At 43.8% G+C, this 27,963-nt stretch overlaps 6 protein-coding genes across 14 annotated transcripts; 2 read left to right on the forward strand and 4 right to left on the reverse strand.

Annotated features, from left to right (window-relative positions):
• Positions 1-122: 122 nt before the first annotated feature.
• Positions 123-3,705, reverse strand: LOC140764383 (uncharacterized). Its single transcript, XM_073102939.1, has 2 exons — positions 921-3,705; positions 123-772 (listed from the first exon to the last, which is right to left on the reverse strand). Exons 1-2 carry the CDS (start codon positions 3,514-3,516, stop codon positions 453-455), a joined length of 2,916 nt encoding a protein of 971 aa, XP_072959040.1. The 5' UTR covers positions 3,517-3,705; the 3' UTR covers positions 123-452.
• A 1,485-nt stretch (positions 3,706-5,190) lies between these two features.
• LOC140764376 (uncharacterized) lies at positions 5,191-9,014 on the reverse strand. The gene is made up of 2 exons (XM_073102926.1): positions 6,015-9,014; positions 5,191-5,865 (listed from the first exon to the last, which is right to left on the reverse strand). Exons 1-2 carry the CDS (start codon positions 8,617-8,619, stop codon positions 5,423-5,425), a joined length of 3,048 nt encoding a protein of 1,015 aa, XP_072959027.1. The 5' UTR covers positions 8,620-9,014; the 3' UTR covers positions 5,191-5,422.
• Positions 9,015-9,535: 521 nt separating this feature from the next.
• On the reverse strand, positions 9,536-14,501 carry LOC140772650 (elongation factor 2-like). 3 transcript variants are annotated; one of them, XM_073114992.1, is made up of 3 exons: positions 14,158-14,501; positions 12,518-12,653; positions 9,536-12,117 (listed from the first exon to the last, which is right to left on the reverse strand). In XM_073114992.1, exons 2-3 carry the CDS (start codon positions 12,606-12,608, stop codon positions 9,677-9,679), a joined length of 2,532 nt encoding a protein of 843 aa, XP_072971093.1. In that variant the 5' UTR covers positions 12,609-12,653; positions 14,158-14,501; the 3' UTR covers positions 9,536-9,676. The 3 variants fall into 3 exon arrangements, with proteins under 3 accessions (XP_072971093.1, XP_072971038.1, XP_072970956.1); XM_073114937.1 differs by lacking the exon at positions 14,158-14,501 and adding an exon at positions 13,352-13,427; XM_073114855.1 differs by lacking the exon at positions 14,158-14,501 and adding an exon at positions 13,017-13,334.
• A 66-nt stretch (positions 14,502-14,567) lies between these two features.
• Positions 14,568-15,936, forward strand: LOC140772927 (probable 3-hydroxyisobutyrate dehydrogenase-like 1, mitochondrial). Its single transcript, XM_073115224.1, has one exon. It carries the CDS (start codon positions 14,588-14,590, stop codon positions 15,596-15,598), a length of 1,011 nt encoding a protein of 336 aa, XP_072971325.1. The 5' UTR covers positions 14,568-14,587; the 3' UTR covers positions 15,599-15,936.
• A 1,619-nt stretch (positions 15,937-17,555) lies between these two features.
• LOC140772850 (uncharacterized) lies at positions 17,556-19,656 on the forward strand. Its single transcript, XM_073115108.1, has one exon. The coding sequence runs from the start codon at positions 17,850-17,852 to the stop codon at positions 19,554-19,556; it is 1,707 nt and encodes a 568-aa protein (XP_072971209.1). The 5' UTR covers positions 17,556-17,849; the 3' UTR covers positions 19,557-19,656.
• Positions 19,657-23,063: 3,407 nt separating this feature from the next.
• Positions 23,064-25,855, reverse strand: LOC140766681 (auxin-responsive protein IAA6-like). 7 transcript variants are annotated; one of them, XM_073106249.1, is made up of 8 exons: positions 25,660-25,854; positions 25,446-25,467; positions 25,056-25,355; positions 24,845-24,980; positions 24,120-24,385; positions 23,728-23,875; positions 23,501-23,564; positions 23,064-23,351 (listed from the first exon to the last, which is right to left on the reverse strand). In XM_073106249.1, exons 3-8 carry the CDS (start codon positions 25,348-25,350, stop codon positions 23,274-23,276), a joined length of 987 nt encoding a protein of 328 aa, XP_072962350.1. In that variant the 5' UTR covers positions 25,351-25,355; positions 25,446-25,467; positions 25,660-25,854; the 3' UTR covers positions 23,064-23,273. The 7 variants fall into 7 exon arrangements, with proteins under 7 accessions (XP_072962350.1, XP_072962332.1, XP_072962378.1 ...); XM_073106231.1 differs by having other exon boundaries at positions 25,056-25,369; XM_073106277.1 differs by lacking the exon at positions 25,446-25,467 and having other exon boundaries at positions 23,748-23,875; positions 25,056-25,404; positions 25,660-25,855.
• Between the last annotated feature and the right edge of the window lie 2,108 nt (positions 25,856-27,963).

Raw genomic sequence — 27,963 nt, forward strand, 5'->3', positions numbered from 1 at the left:
AGCGAATGCATTTTACTTGAATAGACTCGTCTGTATGCATGTCTGGAGCATCCATTTACGACTTCATTCCATTTAGCAGAGTTGCATTATAAAATCAAGGAGCTAATGTATATTTAGAGCAATTAGAAAAATGGTAATGCTTATTCAATTTGTGTCTTTCTTCTCTTATTTATACGATGAGACTACCTCAGTGCTAATCTATCCTATCCCACTCTCAGGTGTTTATCATACAACGTGTGACGTGATTGTTCCATCTATGCTTCACTATATGTATAACCTTGTAGCTTTGCTACAATTAAACCACAAGCAAATCACTGCACCCCCCCCATCACACATTGCATTCAAAGCTTTTGTCATTATCATCAGCATCAGTTGATCCTTTCTTTACTGCTACGTTTTTCTTTTTGCAAGAGTGGAGTAGCATCACCCTCTGCAGATCCCTTCTTCCCTATCTATTCATGCATTTGCTCACACCTTAGCAACATCTGCAAGACTTCCTTCATGGTTGGTCTAGCTGAAGGCAAAGTGCCAGTGCATATGATGCCCAACTTGAACATGACCTCGATCTCTGCCAAGTAGGTCGGATCTCTGATTTCCTTCGCTGTGACGTCCGATATCTCGCTGCCGTCTTGCAAGTGCCTCCATGCCCACTCTGCTAGAGATCCATACTCACCGCCGTCAGTGGCCTCTCTTCCAGTAGTCAGCTCTAGTAGAACAACTCCGAAGCTATATACATCGTTTTTTTCGTTCACTTTTCTGGTATACGCACACTCTGCAAGATAGCATAAGATGCTCTATGTTAGAATAAGTAGGCTATATTCTTGATAATTTGTTTCCTAATGTTGTCATTAGTAATGGCTACAAATAATGATAAGTGTAGTAGGAATGGAGTAATTACTAGTTAATATATCCTCACTCACCTGGAGCCATGTATCCAAAGGAACCTGCTACGGCCGATACGGTATCGGGTTCTCCAGCCTTGACCAGCATCCGTGCCAACCCGAAATCCGCAATCCGTGCTCTAAACTCCGAATCCAATAAGATGTTACTCGACTTCACGTCGCGGTGGACGATAGGCGGGGAGATCTCGTGGTGCATGTAGCACAGCCCCCTCGCCGCACCGACGGCGATCTGGACCCTGGTGGGCCAATCCAACGGTCTGGATTGGCCCCACATCGTCTGATGGATCCACCGGTCCAAGCTCCCGTTCCCCATGTACTCGTACACGAGCAGCTTCGAATCAACGCTCGAGATGCAGCAGAGCAGCTTGACGATATTCGTGTGCCTGATCGAGCCCAAGGTCTTGACCTCGGACTCGAACTCGCGCTCCAATTTCGAGTCTGATTTCCTCGCGTTGTAGATTTTTTTAACGGCCACGATCTCGCCCCCGCGACTTCCGAGGCTGATGCGGAACACCTTGCCGCCCCCGCCGCACCCGATCAGGTTCTCGTCCACGAGGCCGCGGACGATGACGTTCTCCGAGAAGTTTAGCATCTGGAAGGAGGTGAGCTTCCACGCGGCGGGATCCGACCCCTCGGAGCGCTTTCGGTATTCCCTTACCACGATGAAGGCGAAGGCAACGGCGATAACAAAGACGACCGCACCGAGGACGAGGAATAGGATCCGCAACCCCCGCGAGATCCCCCCAGAGCTGCCGGATTGGCGGTCGCAGGATCGGACGACTAGCGTTGCGTCTGAGGAGCAGAGACGCGCGTTCGAGAGGAAGCTATTTGAATACGCGGGGCTCTCGAGCGAGGCTGGGATCTCGCCGGAGAGGTCGTTGGAGGAGAGGTTGAGGTTGTTGAGCTTGAGGTTTCCGATCTGCGGCGGTATATCGCCGGAGAGCCGGTTCGACGAGAGATCCAGCGAGGTCAGCACCGGAAGCGATCCGATCCCTGCCGGGATCTCGCCGGAGAGGCTATTCCCGCTCAGATCCAGCTCGGTGAGTGACGTCAGCGTCGAGATCGATGCCGGGATCCCGCCGGAGATCCGGTTCCGGGCGAGCTTCAGGTTCTGGAGGCTGGAGATCCGATTGAGGTTCGCCGGGATCTCACCGGAGAAGAGGTTGTCGGTCGCTGTGAGCACGACAAGATTCCCGGCCGATGACGGGATGCTGCCGGTGAACCGGTTTCTCTCGATCTGTAGCCTGGTGAGATTCCCAGGCAATTTGTCCGGTAGTGTGCCCGATAAAGCATTATCGTGCATGAGCACTGTCGTCAGATACGTCGCCGACCAAATCCCTACCGGAACATCGCCGGAGAACCTATTATTCTGTATCTGGATGTCGTTCAAGGTAGCACAACTCCCGAGCGATTCCGGAATCTTTCCGCTCATGTTGTTATTAGACACAACTAGAGAGCCAAACACCCCTTTCGCGCACAAATCCCTCGGTAGTTCGCCGGAGATCATGTTGTCAGCCACCTCAAAATTCGAAAGCGGGGAGTTCTTCCCCAATTCCGGCGGCAAGACGCCTGTCAAGCTATTGTTGAACAGCCGGAGATCGTAGAGCGACGGGAGAAGGCCGATGCTTGCTGGGATCTCGCCGGAGAGCCGGTTGTTGTACATTATAAGATGTGAGAGGTTCCGGAGATCGCCAAAGCTCTCGGGGATCGATCCGTTGATCTGGTTCGTGGAGACATCGATCTCTTCCAATCCCTCCGCTCCGATCGAGCCATTGAGATTGATACTTCCGGAAAGGTTATTTTGGGAAAGATACAAGAATCTCAAATTCTTGAGATTCCAGATTCCGGCGGGGATGCTTCCGTTCAGCGAATTCCTCGTCAAATCCAGGTGCATCATCGCCGGCAGCCGCATCAGACTCTCCGGGATCTCGCCCTCGAGATTCGTGCTCACCATCCATAGAAAGCTCAGCTTGCTCAGATTGCCGAACCTCGCGGGGATCGCCGTCTGGGCGAAGTTATTGTACGCGAGTGCGAGGGATTCAAGATTGGAAAGGTCGCCGATCTCCGCAGGGTAGGTGCCGTTGAAGAGGTTGGAGTAGAGCCACAAAGTTTGGAGCTTGGTGAGGCGGCCGACGGCGGGGGGAATGTCGCCGGTGAAGTTGTTGGAGCCGAGATTGAGGTATGTGAGGCGGGGGGAGAGGCTGTCGATATCAGCTGGGAGACCGCCGACGAAGAGGTTGAAGGAGATGTTAAGGAATCCGAGGTTCGAGCAGTTGTAGAGCGAGGTGGGGAAGGTGCCGCCGATGTTGTTATCACTGAGATCGAGATAAGAAAGGTTTTTGAGATCGCAGATAGATGGTGAGAAAACTCCAGATAACCCTTGATTAGATAAGGCGATACTAATAACTGCGCCATTGGAGGAACACTGGATTCCAGTCCACTTGCAGTAAGAGGTTGAGTTGCTCCAGGAGGCGAGTGACGTTGGATTATCCCAATCACTCTTTATTCTTACAAGTGTTTGCCTCTCCACTTCATTTGGTGTGATTTGAGATATAGATTTAGAAGGAAAAGAGATGAGACTTAGGAACAAGAGGAGGTGATGCATAGAGGCCATCTTGGCGGCCTCTTTTCTTCTTCTTCTTCTTCTTTTTTTAATTTCTTTTTCTAGTATGAAGGCCAACGTAACGGTTTTATTTGGCGGGTGGTCCTACGTTGTGGTCATAGACGGCAGTTCAAAGTCGTAGTGGTGTGCTAAAGGGATGGTGGTGGACCCAGGCACTGGAAAAGAAGACTTTCTTCTAAAAATAACAGTATAAATGAAACAATATATAATAGTTAATATGAGTGGTGGATATAGGGAGTTTTAATTAATACGATAGAGAAACAATATAATAATAAGCAAGCAGAGTACACGTGCGAACGTGTCTTTTGTTACAGATTGTTGTACCACAATATAGTCTTAATATGAAATGTGGAAATTTCATAGAAACTAACCAAAGTGAAAGCACGAGAGGAACCTTCCCTGTAGTTGCCAAAAAGAGCAGTTTCAACAGCAATCGATATGCTTCGTTGTGCCCACTTTGTCTGACTATGGAGGAATGAAAGGTATTATTAGTAAATGCAATACTCCTCCGACACCTTACACATGGCCTTTCCACAGGCAGGATAAGGAAAGGGCGAATAGAAGCTTCCTCTTCCTTTCGAAGTCTTGGCAACGAGTTTTCTCTTCCAACCACTTGAGAAGCATCTTTTATGCAATGATTTAACGTAGTAGTACAGATAGAATCAGAAAATTAATGTTTTTTATGATAAAGTTAACCATATTGAGGGGCAGATATTTTAAGAGAGTCTCGACTTGTCCGATGGTGCAAACAATTTGGAGCTCTAGTGCTTTACCGTGTGAAAGTCAATATTCAGTGTGACAGTTTCTTGTTTTTTGAATACTTCCGCTGTATTCGGAACCGGTTCTTGCTCTCCTTCGACAAGTCTGGGGCTTGAATTATGCAATACGTCAGTCATGTCAGCAATGCATCATGATGCGTCGTCAGCTCTCAAAATAGTTGGAACCAAACTGAAGGAAGTCTTTGGGGTACGCTTCTCTTGTCTAATTCTCTTCCTCATGTTCTTTCTAAATACAGATCCCTACCTACCTGAAGACAAGGGAAATGGTAGTTGAGATTTGTGATATCGTCACCAAGCGTGGGGCACGCCTTGCAGCTGCTGGTATCTATGGCATCCTGAAGAAGCTGGGGCGGGACACTGTAGCCATGGACGGTGGGCTTTATGAGCATTACAATATATTCAGCGAGTGTGTGAGAAGCACTCTTAGGGAGATGCTCGGAGAAGAGGCCTCAGCTTCCGTTGTTATCAAGCTTTCCAATGATGACTCTGGCATCGGTGCTGCTCCCCTTGCAGCCTCTCACTCACAATACCAGTAGGTTGAAGAGACTTAAAGAGTCCTTTCATGGACGAATCAGCACAGTGGGAGTAGCCCTGCTTCAAGGGCCTCATAATCTTGCGTCCTTTGATATTGGTGTTCATCTCTGTTTAATGAGTCCTTGAGCAATGAATAAGATGTGAGAATGCAATAAAATTGGCGCAGCTTATATGCAACAGGGTCAAGTTATAGTGCTGGCAAAGACTGCATTAAAGTGCCTTCATCAAGACAACTGATTATTAACGAATGCATTTACTTGAATAGAGACCCATCTGTATGAATATCTGGAGCATCCATTTACAAGTTCATTCAGTTACCAGAGTTGCATTATAAAATCGAGGAGCTAATGTATATTTAGAGCAATTAGAAGTATGGAAGTCTTTATGCAATATGTGTCTTTCGTCAAACCTTTTTCTTCTCTAATGTGTACAATGAGACTACCTCAGTGCTAATCGATCCTATCCCACTCCCAAGTGTTTATCATACAACGTGTGACGTGATTGTTCCATCTACGCTTCACTACATGTATAACCTTGTAGCTTTGCTACAATTAAACCACAAGCAAATCACTGCACCACCCCCATCACACATTGCATTCAAAGCTTTTGTCATTATCATCAGCACCAGTTGATCCTTTCCTTCTGCTGCCTTTTTCTGTTTGCAAAAGTGGAATAGCATCGCCCTCTAGAGATTCCTTCCTCCCAACCACTTGATGCATTTGCTCACACCTTAGCAACATCTGCAAGACTTCCTTCATGGTCGGTCTAGTTGAAGGCAAAGTGCCTGTGCATATGATTCCTAACTTGAACATGACCTCGATCTCCGCCAAGTAGGACGGATCTCTGATTTCCGTCGCTATGGCATCGGATATCTCGTTGCCGTCTTGCAAGTGCCTCCATGCCCATTCTGCTAGAGATCCATGACCACCGCCGTCATTGGCCTCTCTTCCAGTAGTCAGCTCTAGTAGAACAACTCCGAAGCTATATACGTCGACTTTTTCGCTCACTTTTCTGGTATACGCACACTCTGTAAGGTAGCAATAAGATGATCGATGTTAGAATAAGTAGGCTATATTCTTGATAACTTGATTCCTAATGTTGTCATTAGTAATAGCTACAAATAATGCTAAGTGTAGTAGGAATGGAGTAATTACTAGTTAATATATCCTCACTCACCTGGAGCCATGTATCCAAAGGAACCTGCTACGGCCGATACGGTATCGGGTTCTCCAGCCTTGACCAGCATCCGTGCCAACCCGAAATCCGCAATCCGTGCTCTAAACTCCGAATCCAATAAGATGTTACTCGACTTCACGTCGCGGTGGACGATAGGCGGGGAGATCTCGTGGTGCATGTAGCACAGCCCCCTCGCCGCACCGACGGCGATCTGGACCCTGGTGGGCCAATCCAACGGTCTGGATTGGCCCCACATCGTCTGATGGATCCACCGGTCCAAGCTCCCGTTCCCCATGTACTCGTACACGAGCAGCTTCGAATCAACGCTCGAGATGCAGCAGAGAAGCTTGACGATATTCGTGTGCCTGATCGAGCCCAAGGTCTTGACCTCGGACTCGAACTCGCGCTCCAATTTCGAGTCTGATTTCCTCGCGTTGTAGATTTTTTTAACGGCCACGATCTCGCCCCCGCGACTTCCGAGGCTGATGCGGTACACCTTGCCGCCCCCGCCGCACCCGATCAGGTTCTCGTCCACGAGGCCGCGGACGATGACGTTCTCCGAGAAGTTTAGCATCTGGAAGGAGGTGAGCTTCCACGCGGTGGTATCCGACCCGTCGGAGCGCTTTCGGTATTCCCTTACCACGATGAAGGCGAAGGCAACGGCGATAACAAAGACGACCGCACCGAGGACGAGGAATAGGATCCGCAACCCCCGCGAGATCCCCCCAGAGCTGCCGGATTGGCGGTCGCAGGATCGGACTGCTAGCGTTGCGTCTGAGGAGCAGAGACGCGCGTTCGAGAGGAAGCTATTTGAATACGCGGAGCTCTCGAGCGAGGCTGGGATCTCGCCGGAGAGGTCGTTGGAGGAGAGGTTGAGGTTGTTGAGCTTGAGGTTTCCGATCTGCGGCGGTATATCGCCGGAGAGCCGGTTCGACGAGAGATCCAGCGACGTCAGCACCGGAAGCGATCCGATCCCTGCCGGGATCTCGCCGGAGAGGCTATTCCCGCTCAGATCCAGCTCGGTGAGTGACGTCAGCGTCGAGATCGATGCCGGGATCCCGCCGGAGATCCGGTTCCGGGCGAGCTTCAGGGTCTGGAGGCTGGAGATCCCACTGAGGTTCGCCGGGATCTCACCGGAGAAGAGGTTGTCGCTCGCTGTGAGCACGAGAAGATTCCCGGCCGATGACGGGATGCTGCCGGTGAACCGGTTTCTCTCGATCTGTAGCCTGGTGAGATTCCCCGGCAATTTGTCCGGTAGTGTGCCCGATAAAGCATTATCGTGCATGAGCACTGTCGTCAGATACGTCGCCGACCAAATCCCTACCGGAAAATCGCCGGAGAACCTATTATTCTGTATCTGGATATCGTTCAAGGTAGCACAACTCCCGAGCGATTCCGGAATCTTTCCGCTCATGTTGTTATTAGACACAACTAGAGAGCCAAACATCCCTCTCGCGCATAAATCCGCCGGTAGTTCGCCGGAGATCATGTTGTCAGCCACCTCAAAATTCGAAAGCGGGGAGTTCTTCCCCAATTCCGGCGGCAAGACGCCTGTCAAGCTATTGTTGAACAGCCGGAGATCGTAGAGCGACGGGAGAAGGCCGATGCTTGCTGGGATCTCGCCGGAGAGCCGGTTGTTGAACATTACAAGACGTGAAAGGTTCTGGAGACCGCCGAAGCTCTCGGGGATCGATCCGGTGATCTGGTTCATGGAGACATCGATCTCTTCCAATCCCTCCGCTCCGATCGAGCCACTGAGATTGATACTTCCGGAAAGGTTATTTTGGTAAAGATATAAGAATCTCAAATTCTTGAGATTCCAGATTCCGGCGGGGATGCTTCCGTTCAGCGAATTCCTCGTCAAATCCAGCTGCACCATCGCCGGCAGCCGCATCAGACTCTCCGGAATCTCGCCCTCGAGATTCGTGCTCGCCATCCATAGAAAGCTCAGCTTGCTCAGCTTGCCGAACGTAGCCGGGATCGCCGTCTGGGAGAAGGTATTGTACGCGAGTGCGAGGGATTCAAGATTGGAAAGGTCGCCGATCTCCGCAGGGTAGGTGCCGTTGAAGAGGTTGTTGTAGAGCCATAAAGTTTGGAGCGAGGTTAGGCGGCCGACGGCGGGGGGAATGTCGCCGGTGAAGTTGTTGGAGCCGAGATTGAGGTATGTGAGGCGGGAGGAGAGGCTGCCGATATCAGCTGGGAGACCGCCGACGAAGAGGTTGAAGGAGATGTTAAGGAATCCGAGGTTCGAGCAGTTGTAGAGCGAGGTGGGGAAGGTGCCGCCGATGTTGTTATCACTGAGATCGAGATAAGAAAGGTTTTTGAGATCGCAGATAGATGCTGAGAAAGCTCCAGATAACCCTTGATTAGATAAGGCGATACTAATAACTGCGCCATTGGAGGAACACTGGATTCCAGTCCAATTACAGTAAGAGGTTGAGTTGCTCCAGGAGGCGAGTGACGTTGGATTATCCCAATCACTCTTTATTCTTACAAGTGTTTGCCTCTCCACTTCATTTGGTGTGATTTGAGATATGGATTTGGAAGGAACAGTGATGAGAATTAGGAGGAGGAGGAGATACATAGAGGCCATCTTGGCGGCCATTTTTGTTTCCTTTTTTTCTTCTTCCGTCTATTGTGAAGGCCGATCAACGATTTTATTTAGCGGTTGAATTAAACAGTCCGAACGGATAACTTTCAGTCTGCTCTTCTCGTGGTCAAAGACTGCAGTTCAAAGTCGTAGTTGGAGTAATAAGGGGTGGTTAGGATTGGCGGCCCCCGGCGACCGGAAAAGAAGACTTTCTTCTAGAAATGATAGTATAAATAAATGATATATACTAGTTTCTAGAACCTAAAGGTGGATTTAGGGAGCTTTAATTATCAGGATCTAGAAATAAAAAAAAATAAGCAAGCAGAGTGCACGTGGGAACGTCTCTTTTGTTTAGAAATTATTGTATCACATAATAAATAGTCTTAATATGTAAAATAATGCCAAAAAGAGCAGTTTCAACCGCGATCGATGTGCTGCCCACTTTGTCTGACTACGGCGGAATGAGAGGTGTATTTGTAAATGCAATACTGTTGAATGTAGACGCTATTTGTAATTCTAGATATCCGATACCTTACACATGGCCAGCATAAAGTCGATGATGCTTGTGGAAAATGGGGCAGGATAGTGTGAATAGAAGCTTCTTCTTCCATTCAAAGTCTTGCCGTCTTTTTTTAATCTCCCAACGACTTGAGGAGCGTCTTTTGTGGCGCAATAAATGTCGTAAGGAACACGTACACGACAAACCCTTTCCCTCGACTTAACGGGGGAATGATGGTTATGCCTCAGAAAGATGAGTTTTGATGAGGAGATGGACCGGTGGAGACTAATTATAATCATTTCTCTCGTTACAAATTCATGTTATGATTTTATTCAACTGCATCATACAGCAGAAAGCAACAAGGGGGCAATCCTTGTGTTATAGGAGCTCTTTATCCCATCAGATTGAAGTAGATGAATAAAACCAAAAAGAGGAGTCGTAAGCTGAACGTATTTATACTTCTACGTTTTATAAAGTACAAAATAAAGGTATTACAAAGAGAAATCTATTTCTCATTACCGTTTGACAACTGCAAGTATCTAAGAAGATCCACGTACATTGTGATAAGAAAGATTAGATCTTGTCTTCGAAATCAGACAGTGGGGTCATCTGCTCCTTTAGGCCCTTCCTCTTGCGAATTTCTGTCACAAGCTGTTCTGCCTGAGAGCCAGGCTCCATAGGATCAGAAAACATCATTTCCCAGTGATCAAACACGGACTGGGGGAAAGCCTGGCCGGACGTGGCGGCCCTCAGATCAGTGGAGAAGCCAAAAGACTCGATGACTGGGAGATAGGCCTTGATGTTGTACAGAGGAGTGCCTGGCCTCTGCATCTCTTCAAAGACGTGACCACGTTTCCGATTAAGAACGCCGTAAATCCCACCGAGTGCATGCTCAGGAGCCTGGATCTCTACCAGGCAAACTGGTTCCAATAGCCTAGGCTTAGCAGTAAGCTGCGATGCGTAGATGACTCTTCTCGCAGTTGGAATGACCTGGCCACCTCCTCTGTGGACAGCATCTGCGTGTAGAACAACGTCGCAAACCTCAAAGCAAATGGCCCGCATGTTTTCTTCAGCCAATGCACCTTCCTTTGACGCCCACTGGAAGCCAGCCACCACGGAGTCCTTGATCTCGTTAAGGTACTGAACTCCTTTGCACATGTCGACAACCATGTTAGGTCCGGTTGTTTCGGGCCCGAAGCACCAAATCTTCTTGGCAAGATCCTTGTCCCAACCGAACTCTTCAGAAAGGATCTTTGCTCGTACCTTTGGATCATCACGTGGGCCAATGCGGCCTTCGTCGATGGCCTCGGCGAGTCCGTCTTCCAGTGGACGTGCTTCCATGTAGAGGCGGTTGTGCTTGTTTGGGGACTTGCTCATCACAGTCCTACAAGATTTCTCGAGCACGGTCTCGCGGAAAGAAACAACTGGAGCCGACCAAGAAATCTCTGCTCCTCCCATGAAATCTTCCTGAAGGTCCTTCAAACAAATCTCAAGGTGGAGCTCCCCAGCACCAGCAATGATATGCTCCCCGGATTCCTCCATGGTGCACACGACCATGGGATCGGATTTCGCCAACCGCTTCAGGCCTTCGACGAGCTTGGGGAGGTCAGACGCAACCTTGCATTGCACGGCAACACGCACGACAGGAGACACGGAGAACTTCATTGCTCTGATTGGATGAGCATCGACTTCCTTGTCGTTTGTTAGAGTGGCATTCTTCGTGATGAACTGATCTAAGCCAACCATAGCCACCGTGTTTCCACAGGGAACATCCTCCACAGACTCCTGCTTCTTGCCCATCCAGATGACGGTTCTCTGCACACTCTTCACGTATAAATCTTTCTTCTGGCCAGGGACATAGTTGGGTCCCATGATTCTGACCTTCAGACCAGTAGAAACCTTCCCGGAGAAGACACGTCCGAAGGCAAAGAACCTACCTTTATCGGAAGCCGGAATCATCTTGGAGACATACAGCATAAGAGGGCCTTCTGGATCGCAGTTTCTGATGGCATTGGCATATATATCATCCAGTGGGCCTTCGTACAAGTTCTCCACACGGTACCTTTGTGCCTTGGAAGGTGATGGGAGGTGGAAGATCATCATCTCTAGTAGGGCGTTGCTTGCAGGCAACCAAGTTTGCATCACTCTCTTCATTAAAGCTTTACCAACTAGTTCCTTCTCTTCGGATTTCATGTTCACGCCAAGTTTTTGCAACACGGGCCAGAGTTTGTCTTTCCGATCGCTCATGCAAATGGAGATTATTTGCTCGATCGGTTCATAACATAACTGGACGAAACCACGCTTGCAAGTAGGAGAGCCAGTGTGCTCACTAGTCCACTTCTTAGTAGCTGGATCAAAGAAATTCTCACCCCAGAGCCTCTCCATCATCTTGGACTCATCAACGCCGAATTTGGCAGCATACATTTTGGCAAAACTGGTGAGGGTAAAAGCCCAACCATGCAGTCCAGCAGAGAAAGCAACGGTTCCCTTCACTGGGTAGACTTGGACATCACCAAGAAGAGGATCTTCGTATGTTGCCATAATAACATTTGCATTCTCAATCACACGTTGAAAGGTTTGATAAGCTTCCTCACCCTCAACTTGAAGCTCGAGAAAGCATCGATCAAGTTTGTTAACAGTCAAGACAGGTCTGATCCTCTCACCTAAGGCTTGCCGTAGAACAGTTTCAGTCTGAACGCAGACCCCCTCGACACAATCAACAACCACCAGAGCTCCGTCAGTGATACGGAGGGCTGCTGTAACCTCAGAAGAGAAGTCGACGTGCCCAGGAGAATCAATAAGGTTGATCAGATACGCGTTTCCGTTTCTCTCGCCTTTGTAGTTCTTCAGTGCATCATCGCTCATCTCATAGTAAAGAGAAATCCCAGTTGATTTTATTGTAATACCACGTTCTGCTTCATCCTGGCGAGTATCAGTCATCCTTACATCCCCAGCAACTTCTTGTGCAATAATTCCAGCAGCAGCCACAAGGGAATCAGTGAGAGTGGACTTTCCTGAAAGAAAAGAGAGAAAGACAGAGAAAATTGTCAGACATTTCATGCTAAACTTTGCTTGGGCGATCAATACAGAGACAGCTAAAAGCAGAGGAACCGTAAATTTTGAATTATTGAAAGAGCAATTCTCAAAATACTTAGTAGTGTTTACAATCAAATAATTGGTTGGGTAGATGAAGATGGAAATCCAAGTATACTAGGAACAAGATTAGATGTGATTAGCCTAGAAGATTTAACGCTTGGCACTAATAATAAGAGAGGATATCTGGCATATTGAAAAGAAAAGGGAATGACTATATTCTTCAAGTTATGTGATAAATTCTACTACACTGTTGAAGGTAAAACTATGAATAGAAATAGAATAGAGAATCGACAGAGTTTAGTGCTTGATGTCCCATACCATGATCAACATGTGCAATGACGGACATGTTGCGTATGTTGTGTTTCAAGTCCATAATCCTGCGGAGCTCTTCCGCTGTGAACTTCACCATCTTGACTGCTTTCTCAAATCACACAAACAAACCTCAAATATGTTCCTGTTAAGCACAAACAACAGCTCTGTCAGAAATTAAAAACTAAGTTTATTGCCATTAGGATGGAGAAATTTAAAATAAAAAAAACAAAAACAGAAACAGGGGCAAACAGAAGGACTGAATCTTGAAGCACCTTTGAGGCACCACTACATCTATGATATAACTACTGAAAGACTAAGTTTCATCTCAAAACTCACAGCATACATCCTGCTCTATCACAGATAGCAGCAAATAAAAGTTTCAAAACATGCATCGAGCCTATAAAATTATTAACTAGCACCAGCTACTAGTAAAGAACAGAAATAACAACAAAACGCCCTACTAACAAAACACTAAGATACTAATAGTAGCACAAGAATTACAGACATCGACAACAAAATAAGAATCTCTTCTCGCAACCGCCCCAAGCCGCTATTTGGATCCCAGCAGCATCATTTTGGCTCTCTTATATGTCTCAACACTCTTGGTTATCGTTCAGTAGATAAACATAAAATAAATATGGTGAATTAGATCTGCTGGGACGGCGATGTATAATTGGTTGGAAGATTTTGTGATTTCTATCCAACCAAGTACTATAAATACAGACTCCTTCTAGCAACTCAGATATCACTAAGGGACTTCTGGTCTTAAAACCACCCCAACAACAAATGGGCAATTATTTCTTTTGCTTAGCAAAGGCATCATCTCATTTATCAACAGACCTAGAGTACCCTGCAGACAAGGCATTCAGCGGGTTCACTGCCAAATGCCACAAACTTCATAATGTTGCACAACCAGTTTCCATAGACAAGATGCAGTATGTTAGTCAACCAAGAGAGGTCTGCTGTGGTAATATTAGAAAATTATGTAGTAGGTGCAAGTATAAAACTCAGAAGAATACATGATTACATAGTTTATAGAAGTTTTATTTTGCCAACTGACCAAGAAAAGAAAAACTCATAAATTGTCTTGTCCTTGAGGATAAAAAAATTCTCAATATGATAGAAACTTCTCAGTAAGACAACCATGATTTTATTATCTTATATGTCGCATGTTAAACGCAAAGGATAAAAGAAAGAAAGAAAGAAAGAGACAAACACATATGATTCTCATAACATCACAACGCTTCGGATTGAGTGGACTTTCTGAAATAAACTAGTTAAACTACAACGTATGCAACTGAGAAGTCATAATAAATCAAGTAAATATTTACGAGTAATAATCTTGACTATTTCTACGAACATACTAACTCAAAAATCTATATTAAAAAAATAATAATAACGAGACTATCACAAGATACAGATCAACAAGAACAACTTATCTTAACAATCAAGCATCAATATCATAAAAATAAAAATAAAAGTCCCGATGATCTCATCAACTTGATCATTGACCTACTACGGTCAAAAGGTAATGTTGATCACTAGAAGAACTCTAGATTTCAAACTAAATCAAGCGAGGACGAAGGAATAGCAAGCATAAATTTCCTCAGATCATGCAGAGCGTAAGCAAAACCTAGGGCTTCTACCTCCTCCTCCGCTAAGATGATGACCACCTCGGCGAACCTCGGGAACCCTGCATACTTTCTCTAATGGCATGAGCTTATTTATAGCTCTCGAGTGGCATTCGTCATGGTGATATACTCGAGCAGTACACGGATCTTGATGCGTTCGATCGAAGAAAGACGTCTCTATCATTCCATCACAACCGTTGGCTCGAGATGGCAATAACGAGTTGGATGGCGTGATACCAAACATGGTCTCAGATCCGTACCCGGATCCGGATTGTTTTGGGTATTGGTTGATGGTTTTATCTGAACCATACCCGTTAAGCTTGGCTCCATCGAGACACCAAGGGGAAATCCCACCCGCTCGTTCCTTATCATTCACAAAGGGCAATTTAGTAACTCCACCCAATCTAAGCTAAATTTACCAACCTACCACTGCCTTCTTCCTCTGATGCTCCTTCCTTCCCTTCTCCGCTCCTCCACCCGCCTTCCCCACCTCCTCCGCTTCACCACCGCCGCAGCCATGGGATCCTCCTCAACCATAACGCCATCCAACACCCGCGTCGGCTGGATAGGCACCGGCGTCATGGGCCGGTCCATGGCGGGCCACCTCATCTCCGCAGGCTTCTCCCTCACCGTTTTCAACCGCACGGCTTCCAAGGCGCAGCCCCTCCTTGACCTCGGTGCGAAGATCGCCCCCTCCCCTCATGCCGTAGCCGCCGCCAGCGACGTCGTCTTTCTCATCGTCGGGTACCCCTCCGACGTCCGCGCCGCTGTCCTCGACCCCTCCTCTGGCGCCCTCGCAGGCCTCTCCCCCGGCTCCGTCCTCGTCGACATGACCACCAGCGACCCAGCCCTCGCCGCCGAGATCGCCGCTGTTGCATCCCCCCTGGGCGTGTCCGCCATCGACGCCCCCGTATCCGGCGGCGATCGTGGGGCACGCAACGGAACTCTATCCATCTTCGCTGGGGGGGACGAGGGGGTCATCCGCCGACTCAATCCCCTCTTCCAAACCATGGGGAAAGTAAACTACATGGGCGGGCCCGGATCAGGGCAGAGGGCGAAGCTGGGGAACCAGATCGCGATCTCGTCGACTATGGTGGGATTGGTGGAGGGGATGATGTACGCCCACAAGGCGGGGCTACACGTCGGGAATTGGCTGGAGGCTATCTCGACGGGGGCGGCCGGGTCGAAATCGTTGGAATTGTATGGGAAGAGGATCCTGGAGAGAGATATGGAGGCGGGGTTTTACGTGCATCACTTTGTCAAGGACCTCGGAATCTGTTTGAAGGAATGCCAAGCTATGGGATTGGCATTACCAGGGCTCGCATTGGCGCAGCAGCTATATGTTTCGCTGATGGCTCACGGGGAAGGTGGGTTGGGGACGCAGGCACTGATCCTGGCGATCGAGAGGCTTAATAATACTTGCCTTAGCAGCACGCCGGTGGGGGCCCTGAACTGAGGTCCGGTAATTGCCACTTAGAATTCATACACTATGGTTCTGAAGCACTCTGGATATGTTGATATCTGGAACCTGCTTGCCTTCCTAGATTATGCTTCAATTTGCAGTTAGTAATGTTGTTGGCCCTGTTTGTATAATGCTTCCATACTTCCTTGCAGTTTCCTTGTCTAATATCTAATAAGTTCTTATTCTCTTTTTTATTATGCTAAATTGGATCAGGATAAGTTGGATAGTGTAGGGAAACAATAAATAACTGGTTCGGCCTTTTATGTTCATACAATATGTTCTGTAATATCTGCAGTAAATAAGTTCCATAGCACATGCAGTATTTCAGCTGATTTGAGTTATTTTTTCATCATTTGTCAAGTATCTGTTGCAATTGATGCTTTGATCTAATTTCTTGTATATGAATGTTCCCTTGTCACATCATTGAATTGAATCTGAACATTTTCCGTGATCTGTCTTTCCATCTCATCCATGGGATAGGTTCTGGCAATGTTGTTGATGATATTTGTTATGTTAGTTAAAATCTTCTAGGTGCGTGAGATACTTGAAATTTTTGGTTTGTTGTCAAATTTATGAATTATCAGGCACATTGCATAATATGGATTGTGAAATCACTAGTAATTTCATTCAGCTGAACATTTTTTCAAGTACAAGATTTGCCTTTTTTCATAAATTTCTTATTTGCAGTTGGACTGAAACTGCTTTCAGCTTTTTAGCACCACCTGTCATGATTTAATAATCAGCTGTTTTAGTGTTCCTGTGAAGTACAACACTATCTCTCAAATTGATCTGGAGCAATTGTCAACTGTTCCACTATCTTGCATGGAATCAAAACGATTAAAGCATTCCTTTTCTTGCTCAGATTCTATTATCTTTTACATATCTATCTTTCTTATAGTTCTGCTGAAAGGTCTAGTAGCCACTATGCTTCTTTGAATTTATGGTGCCCTCCTTCCTTACTAATTTGGAGATTTCCATAATCATTTGCCAAACGGTAATAGATTTCTCTGGACAGATATGCTAGATTGTGCAGCGCAAAAGCAGTAGAAATTTTTCCTGCCTCCCCCTTAATGCTTTAAAGTCTCAGTTTATCAAATTCATCTGTGGTCTTTTAATCATCTAGCAATGTGAAACACTAGTTGCAACTGGTGTAATCTATGGCATGAAGGAATATTTCCTTAGACTACTTCCCGCTTACGCCGGAACAAGGTGAGTACTTGGATGAAGAGATTGATTTATTGATCTTACCTTATAGTCCATTAGCATGTACCGGAAAGATCATTAACAATTTTGCTGGTTAGAAATAGACATTGCTACATTGGATATATGCTGGAATTCACATCACCGAAAACGGCGGCTGTTATGCTCGATTCAGATTTGATTTATATCTCAGGCTATGAGACAGAATTTTCATGCTTTGATGATTGAATCAGAGACTTGGAGGGTGCAAAAGCAGCTATGTTTTGTTTAGCTTGTGTGCGCTCCTAATTGTTGTTCATCCTTCTAAAGCTATCGAAATATTTTGTTTTCCTGCATCGGTTGTGAAAATTAACTCAAAATCTGAGAAAGAATGGACCAGGACAGGATGAACTCAACTCTGTCGTAGGTCTGTGGCCTATGAATCTTATGTTCTCTCTCTCTGTGTTTTTAAGAATTGAGGAATGAGGAAAGTTGGAGAGAAAAATTCACACCAAATAATTTTATTTTATTTTATTATTTTTTTTTTTTTGCTCGTTTTTCACTCTACGTTAATTTAAAATTTCTATTTAGTTCCCAAAACTTTATAGTGAATGATGTTAGCACATATAATTTTAATATTTTTAAAATACTATTATGCATAAAATGATGTGAAGGAAAACTATGTAATATTATCTGTAGTTTGGAAAAGAAAATTGTGAGAGTGGAGGTGGGGTGGAAAGTAGACTGTTCTTAATTTCGATCAACTCTCTCAAAATGTTTGCAACATTATTGTGTGAGAGAGATATGGGAGAAAGTAGCCGTTATACCCTCTTGTTCTTTTTACTTACTGTACTTGTGGCAAAAACCATCTGTCGAAGTGATGCAACCATATGTCTATACATGATACAGCAGCATTATTAGAGTAACGCAGACGGAGCTCATCTTTCAGTGGGGCATTTAGCCAAACATCTCTCGGGCGTGTTGTCGATAAGTTACAATCTCTTTCCTTCGGTCATTCCGCAGCGTGTATACTCCTTGCTGCCTCTCATCTCCCGTCGTCTCCACTATGTCCTACTGCCACCTTGCCAAAACCCCAGCGCTCCCACTCTTCTCAAGAGTCTCCCCAGTTCCCAAATTTTCCAATATTTCAGATGGCTTTTGCTTGCGAGCGCCGGAGGGTAGCAGTGGATCGAAATTTTTATCTGGGTACTGTTGGGAATCGCTAGGCGGTGGAAGTAGAGAAGTAAATGAAAACTTTGCTGAAGAAAGCAGCAGTTTGTGGAAAGCCGGAGGCTTTCCTTGCGTTACAAGTGGATTTGCTCCAAAACCCAGAAGTTTCTCTAGTTCTTGTATGCGACGGAAGAGCTCGAACGGGTCTTACTCGAGGTATGTAGACAGAATGAGTGGACTGCGTACTAGGTTTTTCTTCTCCACTGTGTCTGGAAAGGTGAGTTTGGATGACGGTACCAGTGCTAAAGCTGGAAAGGCGCTTCCTTGGATAGCTGCATATGGAGGCAGAGGAAGAAATCGAGGAGAGGATAGGGCTTCATTGAGGACTAAGCGTTCGTCGTGGGAACAGTCGGCGGATAAATTTTTTGCTAAAGATAGTGGAAGTTTGGTAAAAGAGAAATGGGACAGGACAGAGAGGAACACAGAGGAGTTAGAACATAGGAATTTTCATGTGGCAGACAGAGTTGAGCGGGAAGAGGATGAGGAAGATGCTGACCCTGTAGATAACCCAAAATGGTATAAGATTAAGGATCGGTACAAACAGTTTGGTGATCGAGAGTCTCGGTTTGAGAAACCACAGGTCCGACAGTGGAGTAAGCAGGAGAATTGGGGTAAAAAGACATGGAAGGAGGGCACTGAGTCGAGCGTGCCGAGAATGGTCGGCCAAGGTGTTTATGGGGTCGGCCCAGTTTTGGCAGCTTTGACGGCAGGAAGGAGGGAGTTTTATGCTCTATATGTTCAGGAAGGGTTGGATTTTAGTCTAAACAACAAGAAGAAGAAGGACAAGAAGGGAGTGGAGAAGGTCTTGAAGATGGCCGAGAAGATCGGTTTGAAGGTTGTGGAAGCTTCAAAGCATGATCTGAACATGGTGGTTGATAATCGTCCGCATCAAGGTTTGGTTCTTGATGCTTCTCCCTTAGAAATGATTAACATAAGGGAATTGGAGCCAATTGCGCTAGGGACTCAAAAGGCTCCTATTTGGGTCGCTTTAGATGAGGTTACCGATCCTCAGAATTTAGGAGCCATTGTCAGATCTGCTTACTTCTTTGGTGCGGACGGAGTGGTCTTGTGTGCAAAGAATTCTGCTCCTTTGAGTGGAGTAGTTAGCAAAGCGAGCGCGGGCTCTCTTGAACTGATTGAACTGCGGTCTTGTAAGAACATGATGCAGTTCTTGTCTTCGTCAACTGAGAATGGGTGGCGAGTTCTTGGAGGTTCTGTTGCTCCTAAAGCTATTCCTTTAACTGAAGTTGAACCTGGGGAGCCTACTATCCTTGTGTTAGGTAGTGAAGGCAGTGGATTAAGACCTCTGGTGGAGAGGTCGTGTACACAATTAATCAGAATTCCTGGTAGTATTGATGGATATGCTGGAGGAATAGGAGCAGATATAGATGAAGGAGATCAGAGTCAATTGGGGCAAGATCTTAAGTCCTTTCTTGCTGTGGAGAGCTTGAATGTTAGTGTGGCAGCAGGTGTGTTACTTTTCCATTTAGTCAAGGGGAATAGTCATGTGATAAGCGAGAAGCCTAATAGTTCTCTTGCATGAGTTTGATGTCCTTTTATTATGTTCCTTAATATTTGGAATACATCTTTAATTTTAACTATTAGCAATCAATGTTTCTCATTCAAAAAATCATTCTTCTTGCTGAATTATAACTTTACTTAATAACCTTGGTACCTTTGGACCTACCAGTATCTTGATGAGGTAAGAGCTAGTAGTAACAATGTGAAGAATTAGCTTCCATATTTATGGCTTGATTCATAGTAGCCATGACTTGTCTGTTAGAGAAGAAGAGTTAGTCACATTGGTTAGAATTAGAAATCCACTGTTGGTAGCTATAGGTTGTGTATTTGCTCCATTTTTTTCATGCATATGGATCTTAGAGGAAATACCAGTAGCATAGGCAATAACACGAAATAGGTGAAGTTTTTGGTCATTGTAAATTTGAATATACTACTGCTTTTTTTCTTAGTTGATCTTGTTATCTGCTTCAACAACAAGTCATTGATTCAAGTAGATTTTACAGTAATATGGCAGTTCAAAGATAAAATTAAGTAATTAACTCGTTGCCTCCTCTTGCAATGTTACATTAGCTTATTTTGGTGGACTTGGTGGATGTAGATCCTACCCTACTTTTAGATTAATGTATCCACTATAGTCATCTCCCCAGCTTGTGATTTGGATTTTCATCTTAATATAAGATTTCCTGTGTAGCCTTAATCAGTCAGGGATTCAGGGCCCATGAGTTTAAATGTCTTATATTTTAAGGAAGATGTCATTTTTTAACCTCTTTGCGGCACTTCTAAAGAGGCCTGATTTAGTTTATCATTCCCGCAATAGATTAGGCTATCCTTGTAGAACAGGCAGTGTATATAGTATCTTTTTGTACGAAGCATAACATCAGGAATATCAACAGAAATAATAAACTAAGAATTTACTGATATGTAATTGGCTAATTTTCATGGATCTGCAATATTTATTTATGAGCTAGAGCAGGGGCTGGGCTTGGCCCCAGATTGGGCAGTTCAGATCACACAGAGATCTGATATTGATCAATAGGGCAGAATGATACCTCTATATTGGGTTAGGCTGCAGTGGGCTTGAATATTTCTTTTTGTTCAACTTTTCTCTGATGTTATACTCTTTTCATAGGAAAACATTAACTTGTTCAAAATTGGATGAGGAAGCAGGACTCTGCCATTCTTCAAACTTGTATGCCATTGAGACAATAGAGTGAAATACAAAATTTCCAAAACATCAGCAATTCTTATTCTTTGATTTGAAGTAGTAGTATTATTATTATGTTTCTGTTCTTGCTTAATCATGAAAGCACTCTTGATGCCTCTTCATTTCAGCTACAAGTAGTATGGTTAGAGACTAATAAGCATCTTGTCTTGGAAAACCCAAGAGTTATCATCTCCCTATGAGGTATTGAGATGTCATCTGCAGTATATACCATTTGCATGTACAATAATTGGTTAGTTTTGTTAGTCTATAGTTTCTTGCACATGATTGGGCTCTCATTCTTTAGCTTGAAACTTGCATCTATAAACTCTATTATATGTGGAAGAATATTCTGTCTTTTTTCTTGTGTTATGTATGAGAATATTATGCATGTTGATATGATCACATGTAAGGAGATTCTAAACTCTGCTTTATGCCTCAAGTTTGCTAAACAATCAGAGATGTAAGTATTGTTAAAGTAGATAATTCCACCTCCAATGGTACTACTTTTTCTCTTCTGGGACCATGAATCTAGTCCACACCTAGCAACAAATGCATTGATGGAATTCATGAAGGATGTGGACCTCATAGGTGAACTCTATATCAAAATAAAGAATGATAATAATAATAATTATTATTATTATTATTATAATAAGCCACCTTATGATATGACTATGTGACAATTGAGATCATCAGACCCTCTCCTTGGAATCCATCTTTTGATAAATTCTATATTATTTATTAGGTACATGAGTCCTTTATCTAGTGGCAATACATTGAAAGAAGTGTTAACTATGCCCTAAACTTAGGTGGCATCATGCTTTTAAACATGTCGTTATGCTACTTGCCCCTAATTAGATGATATATTATAGGGATTTTTTCTACCACCCTACATTATGTATGTTTGCTGCTGTATAGACCCTATCTTTTGCAATCCAAACAGGGCGTTTACCACGATTTAGTGAAAATTCCCCTGTAATTATATGTTCTTTTAACGAACTATCCATTGGCCTTTTAAAGAAAAAAGAGATAAAAGGGTCAACTAACTAATAATAGTGAAATAACAGAGTCTGAATTGGAATAAATAGATAATTTAGGGTGTGAAATGAAAACAAAAAAGCTTCTATATAATATAACAAAAAACTTCGGGGACTGGTCCGCTTAATTTTGGCGGCCTTTCCGACCTACTATTCCGCTTTCCACCCTCAAAGGAAAGCTCGTCGCACGCCGTGGAATATATTTTATCCTGTCTCTAAAAGAGAGAGACAGAGAGAGAGAGACAGAGAGAGAGAACAGAGCATGAGCATGGGGAGGAGCACATACAAAAGAAAAAAAAAAGAACTATTATAGAGAGATAAGACGCGAACTGCGAGCATATTGCAATCAAACAGTGGCTTATTCTTTTCGTATTCTACCAAAACTCTCTTCTTCCTTTCGGCTGTCTCCGAATTTATTTAGAGCGTGGCCCAAATGAAAGGGACCACTCTGTTATTCCCCCCTCGCGCGAATATTAAAGAAACCTCCCCAACTGGGGGGTCAGCTGATGGGAAAAGGGCTCTCAAATTTTTGACTTGGATATATTATTTGTAGAGGAAGGTAGACAGGTAGGCCTAAGTTTTCAGATGGCTTTAACTTGATTAGAGAGTTTATGAAGTTATAATTGATCTTGAAACATATAGCAAATGAATAACTTTCGATAGATAAGCTGATCATCAGGAATGTGCATCGACCTTACATTGTGACCAGTCTTTGAAGATCAATTGGATGTCCAGAAATGGGTAGCAAATTTGACTACAGCTTTTTCTGTATAAATGTCAGACCAAGATCATATCTAACATTACCAGCTCACATATGACTTTAGTTGGAGGGAGGTGGGGCTACTAAATTTCTTTTGCAGCAATTTGTATGCATCCTTTGGGTGGCGTCCAGGTTTGGCAACTGGAGCTATCAGAAAGAGGCAATGGTGAGCTAAAAGGTTTGTCTGATTCGTTGAGAGACAACCAAAGTTGGGGCAGCATCTTGTGTGGTCACATTCGCACCACTATTTGGAATAGTTTGACACCACGCATGCAAGCAAGCTGCAAAGGTCCTACTTGGTGGATAGGGACCAGTTCTAACTTCCTCAATGATTGGATCTTGCACAAGAACTAGTAGTCGAAAACCACCGAATCTTTCGGTTTCTGAGGAGAAAGCCTTATCGTGATCACACGAGCTAATTTCTGTTGAACTGAAAGTTTAGTAATGATCAGCATGACCTTGTTTCAGTTGCTTTATAGTGCATAGAATTTCTGGTCTAGAGAAGTATTCTATTATTCTAGCTTATGCATCTCAAGCTTGCAAGTAAACATTTGCATTTCTACTTGGTGCATTTACATAGGGCTTGGTATGCCATTCCCTGCTATCCTCTAGTTTATCGGTTGTCTCTACAGATCGAAAAGAAGCAGCAAAGCTAAACAGATCGAAAACAAGTCATTCTTCCAGAAGAAAGTAAATGTTAGATTGATGACTCAAATGATTAAACACTCCTTGTTGCCTCCCTCAACACAACACCTTGTTGTTGTCGGTGGTGGTGGTGGTGGTGGTGGTGGTGTTCCTTTTCCTGCAGACTCCTCCCAGCTGGAGAAGAAACAAAAAAGATTACTGAAGTGAGCTCAAGCGCGATAAGCAATTGGTTAATTCGAGTTATACTACTGAAATCTATGAAGGACATCCGTTTGAAATCAAAACAGGAATCAGATTAGACTCTTAGAAAATCAAGAACATACCGATAGTCCAGAAAGCTCTGAAGTCTTTAGCACCCTCAACCGCCTAGCGGTTGCAAGAAACATGCTGCAAGTGTCAAAAACAACAGTGTTTCAGAATGATAATCTATTGTTCTTTGCGTTTGGCTGCTGAATTTTCTGTGTCAGAGTTTAAAACTTGCAACAAGGGATCCAGGATGAGTATTGAAGTCATGACGTGAAATTTTTCACAAGGGAATAAGAAAGCTTACTCCCAAGGTACATCACCCACCAGCATCCTGTCTCCTTCTCTGTCTTCATAAACTAGAGTATATTTACCAGTCCCATCTAGCAACCCTGAAAAGGTTTGTTCTTCCTCTCCATGGTTTCGACTTTCAACAACAGAAGGATCCTTTTGAGCTAGACATAAAGAAATTAAACATGTGAACAAAAAATCGAGCGATGACATTTAAGTTTATAGCCTAAAAACTATATTTTCACAAACAAGATGAAGATGTCGACAAAATCATCATAGAAATGGGTCCAGAAATAAGATTTGTCTACTGCATATTACAGGCTGGAGAATTGCTACCATGTGTAGATATGCTACTTCTACATACATGCAACTTAAGATTCAAACTCTCTATGAAATGAGAAAGAATACCTTCAAGAAGGCCTCGAAAGAGCTCTTCGACAGCCAAAGGAAGTTTCTCATAGCTGTCGTAGATCTTCAGATCTACTTTCCTTCCAATGGGAATCCCATCCATATTAATTTTAACTAATAAGCCCTTCCTGAAGCTAAGCTCTGCTTTGACCTCTCCTTCTTCATTTTGTGATCCAAGAAGAGAAGGTTTTGATGAACTACTTGCGATATTCTTTCTAAACGACCGGATGGGAGGCCAACCAACCACAGGAGCAGTGCCAGTTCTGCTAGTTTTATGGCAAAATAAAAGTAAATTAGATGATGCAAAACCAATCAAATTATCTAGCAAATATAAAGATTCTCAATGACAAACATAGAAATAATTAATTCAGTCACAAATTACTGCAAGAATAAGAGCCTTCAAATACTAACGCAATTGAAATGATATAACATTTCAGATATCAAAAGAGAGTAAATGAGAAATATTTTTCAGCAAGGAGATGATCAAAGGAAGTATGTTATTCTTTTTGAAATAATTTTCTCTCAGCAAGGCTCCATTTGCAAACATGCATTAAAAGCTGATTTTTTTTTATTTATTTTTGCAATTAGTGGAAAACTCCAGAGCTCAATATTTTCAAACTAAATGTCTAAATACATTAAAAGTATGCAGAGCTTTGCAGGGACTAAATAATAATATATAAAATTCCAAAAAGTTTGAATCAGTGGTGGGATAGGGTTATTATTACCTTGTCTGAGAGCATGCCTTTCTCTCTAGCCTGAGCTGCTGCTCTGCCTTGCCACTTGTATCGATAAAAACTTCTTTTCCCAGTCCAGCTCTATCATTCAGCTGAAACAGCCCATTCTGCTGCTGTTGATGGTGATCTAAGAAAGAAGAAAGGCATAAGAAAGAAGAATAAAACTAATGGAAATCAAGGAAGAAGATAAAGAAATCCACACCTTTTGGTTTGGTCTCCACGGTGTCTAAAAATCCCCTTTTAGCTCCAGAATAAAGATTATAGATGTTGGTGGTGGTTTTGGAAGCCTTAGAAAAGTAGCCAAGAGATAGAATAGAGGGTTCTTCTTCTCTTCCAGGAGGACCAAGCTTTAGCTCGAGCTTTCTCTCCTCTTCAGCTCCTAAACCACTCTTTCCTCCTCCGCCACCAGGATCTCTCACCATCCAGTGCCTCTCATTCGGGATCAAATCGAGCAACTTAGGACAAGGATTAACTCTTCTCTTAGAGCCTTCTTCCATGTTTGCTATGATATGAAATCTTGTATCAGAAAACCACTGCCTGGTTTAGCTTCTCTGGGGTAATAAAATAGATAAGAGAGGACTAAAACACCCACCTCTTATATTTCAACTCTCAAACTAGGAAATGAGAAAATGTCAAAATCCAGGTCAAAACAAGCACCACAAGACCCGGATGAGAAAAAGGTAAAAGAAAAAGAAAAAAGAAACAAATGTTACTCCTCATTGAAAGAGAGAAGGTAAGCAAACCTTTTAGAAAGAGAGCTCATTATGGGAAATCCCTATCAAACATTACCAATGTGTAGGACTTACCTTCTCAGCTCTGCGAAGAGGCCAGGAAACGACAAGCCAAAAGAAACCCTGTTCAAGAACAGAGGAAAAAGATGCAGCACTTCTCTCTTTCTCAACTCTCAACCTCAAGACGAAAGTTCTCAGACCCAGTTGTTAAATTACGAATACAACAAAACCCAAGTCCTCAAAATGATATCTTAGAGAGATGAGAAGGAGAGGAAGGGTTACCCTGGCCTTTGATGCGCTCACGTTGCTCTTTTTATATCTTTTAACGCCTTCTCCTTTTTCTTTTTCCTTTTGTTTTTTTTTTTTTGTTCTCCTCTGGATTAGCTGTGGCTAAGAAAAGGGACAAGATTTAACAAGGCCACTGTGATAGATTCCATTGTCTCAAGTCGGAACAATGGATCCAGGGATGGAATTTAGAGCACGACTCACGCAAGTCTATTGGATGTAGTGGGCTCTCTTGCAGAGAGGCGTGCTTCGATTACACCACCTCACTTTGCCCAGCCAAGCAAACAATGGTGATGGATAACTTGTCCTGTTCTCTTCCTCTCTCTTTCCCTCCATATAATATGTATTATATATATATATATAGGAAAATGTTTTGGCTCTACGAATATTCTGTGATGGAATAACTTTACATATACATTCTCTTAGGAGACAACCACGATGTTATCTTTAGACGTAATATACTTCTTTCGTATGCAATATGAATCGAGAAATAAGAAAGCAAAGACCGGACTACTATGTCAAAATTAAGCTCAGTTTGTACTTCGAGGGACAAATAGGGATGTGGAAAGTTTCTTAATTTGCGTGTAGATTTAGCATTACTCGTATCAAATTGTTTGATATTGGTAAGCCACCTATTCTTGTTTTTTTTTTCTTTGCCTACTTAAACAATAATTCGCTCCTAAGATAAGATACTAAAATAATATAACTTCTATTCTTTCCCATAACTAAAGTACCAATATGAGTGAGCTAATGGTTATATATGTCTTGCATCTTAAAAGGGTTGTTAAGTGTGCCTTTCACAGGCTATTAGTTTCATAATAAACTAGTGTTAGCTCTACCCATAGTATATTATTACTAAATAACGGGTAATATTTTAGTATACTTTCTCATTATGTTCTTATGCATGACACTTTTATGTACAAGTGAAGCTAAAATGGTATCAGTATTGTATAAAGACAAACTCGTAGGAGGAATACAAGTTGGTTGTGATGCCTACGTCCACTAATCGTAGACAGTATAGCTGGGGGACCTCTAGCCACGGGTTATGTAGAAAAAATTCAAAAGTTGGCATTGGATTGAGCACTATATTCAATCTATTCGAGCTACTTAGACCATAGCAGAGAGAGAGAGATAGATGTGGTCCTTCTACACCAGTGGCAGTAAAGTGGAGGTCAATATTGGACACAGAGGATGCTCACATGACACATGCGCTTTCCCCTGTTTTTTTTTTTTTTCCTTACTCTGTTTTGGACTATGGAGATAGGAGACCAAGTCGGCTGGATAATAGATTAGAACGATGGATGCGAGCACTAAATTTGAAGGCATACAACATCTCTTTAGATATATGAAATCTATCGACTAGCTATGTGGAGGGAAGGAGGGAAGGGGGGGGGGGGGGGGGGGGTAAGCTTACCGAGTGCGGTTACAGGAATCGGAACCGTCGAGTTGAGTTGGTCGGTGGAAGGGTTGGTACGACCGAGTTCCACTTGGTTAGCTGAATGACGGCGCGTGCCTACGACTACCGATGACATCTCGCCACGTAGGACGTTGGACTTTTGTATTTGCGTAGCGCGCATGCGCACGTGTGCCTCGTATTGTTTCTTAAAAAGTCTTCGAGTTTTTAATTGAAAAACTATGAACCAATTGCGAGTGCCGTAGGTCTTCTCGTGGCCAATCCAGCCTTTTTGCAAAAATAGGTCAATTGCAAGGGCCCAACTTGCAAGGTCTGGTTAAATGTTAATGGGCTTCAAATGTGGCCCACGTTAAGCTCGTTATTTTCTAGGTGACAAAGTGTCGAGTGCTTTGCACGTGATATGGAAATACGAATAGGAGATGATGTGTGCCAATTTAAGCTGACAAGAATGATGAGGAGAGGACTATTCCCCCTTATTATGTCTCCTTTCTTTTTGCCCCTATTTAAAGCCACAACATTGATTTGTTGGATTAGTTGCATGGTGATGATGAGCTAAAGCTTTGTTACGTCTCATTTGGCTTCAATTTTTTTTATTAATTTATTAATTAATTTTTCCTTTATATTTTTGTATTTTCTCTCATCCCCTACCTGAATTTTCTTTTAAGTTTTCTTTTTTGTTG

This window comes from Typha angustifolia, chromosome 1 (assembly GCF_048772165.1).
Source record: "Typha angustifolia cultivar Huaian chromosome 1, ASM4877216v1, whole genome shotgun sequence".
NCBI classification, from domain to species: Eukaryota; Viridiplantae; Streptophyta; class Magnoliopsida; order Poales; family Typhaceae; genus Typha; species Typha angustifolia.

What these genes read in the sequence shown, in the direction of transcription:
- LOC140764376 (XM_073102926.1), bottom strand. Translation starts at nt 8,619, where the DNA reads ATGGCCGCCAAGATGGCCTCTATGTATCTCCTCCTCCTCCTAATTCTC. An exon ending in CTTTGGATACATGGCTCCAG is followed by an intron (nt 5,866 to 6,014) that starts GTGAGTGAGGAT and finishes GCTACCTTACAG; the next exon opens with AGTGTGCGTATACCAGAAAA.
- LOC140766681 (XM_073106257.1), bottom strand. Translation starts at nt 25,350, where the DNA reads ATGGAAGAAGGCTCTAAGAGAAGAGTTAATCCTTGTCCTAAGTTGCTC. An exon ending in AAGGCATGCTCTCAGACAAG is followed by an intron (nt 24,386 to 24,844) that starts GTAATAATAACC and finishes CCATAAAACTAG; the next exon opens with CAGAACTGGCACTGCTCCTG. An exon ending in CTTTCGAGGCCTTCTTGAAG is followed by an intron (nt 23,876 to 24,119) that starts GTATTCTTTCTC and finishes CTTTATGTCTAG; the next exon opens with CTCAAAAGGATCCTTCTGTT.
- LOC140772927 (XM_073115224.1), top strand. Translation starts at nt 14,588, where the DNA reads ATGCTCCTTCCTTCCCTTCTCCGCTCCTCCACCCGCCTTCCCCACCTC.
- LOC140764383 (XM_073102939.1), bottom strand. Translation starts at nt 3,516, where the DNA reads ATGGCCTCTATGCATCACCTCCTCTTGTTCCTAAGTCTCATCTCTTTT. An exon ending in CTTTGGATACATGGCTCCAG is followed by an intron (nt 773 to 920) that starts GTGAGTGAGGAT and finishes GCTATCTTGCAG; the next exon opens with AGTGTGCGTATACCAGAAAA.
- LOC140772850 (XM_073115108.1), top strand. Translation starts at nt 17,850, where the DNA reads ATGTCCTACTGCCACCTTGCCAAAACCCCAGCGCTCCCACTCTTCTCA.
- LOC140772650 (XM_073114992.1), bottom strand. Translation starts at nt 12,608, where the DNA reads ATGGTGAAGTTCACAGCGGAAGAGCTCCGCAGGATTATGGACTTGAAA. An exon ending in CATTGCACATGTTGATCATG is followed by an intron (nt 12,118 to 12,517) that starts GTATGGGACATC and finishes CTTTTCTTTCAG; the next exon opens with GAAAGTCCACTCTCACTGAT.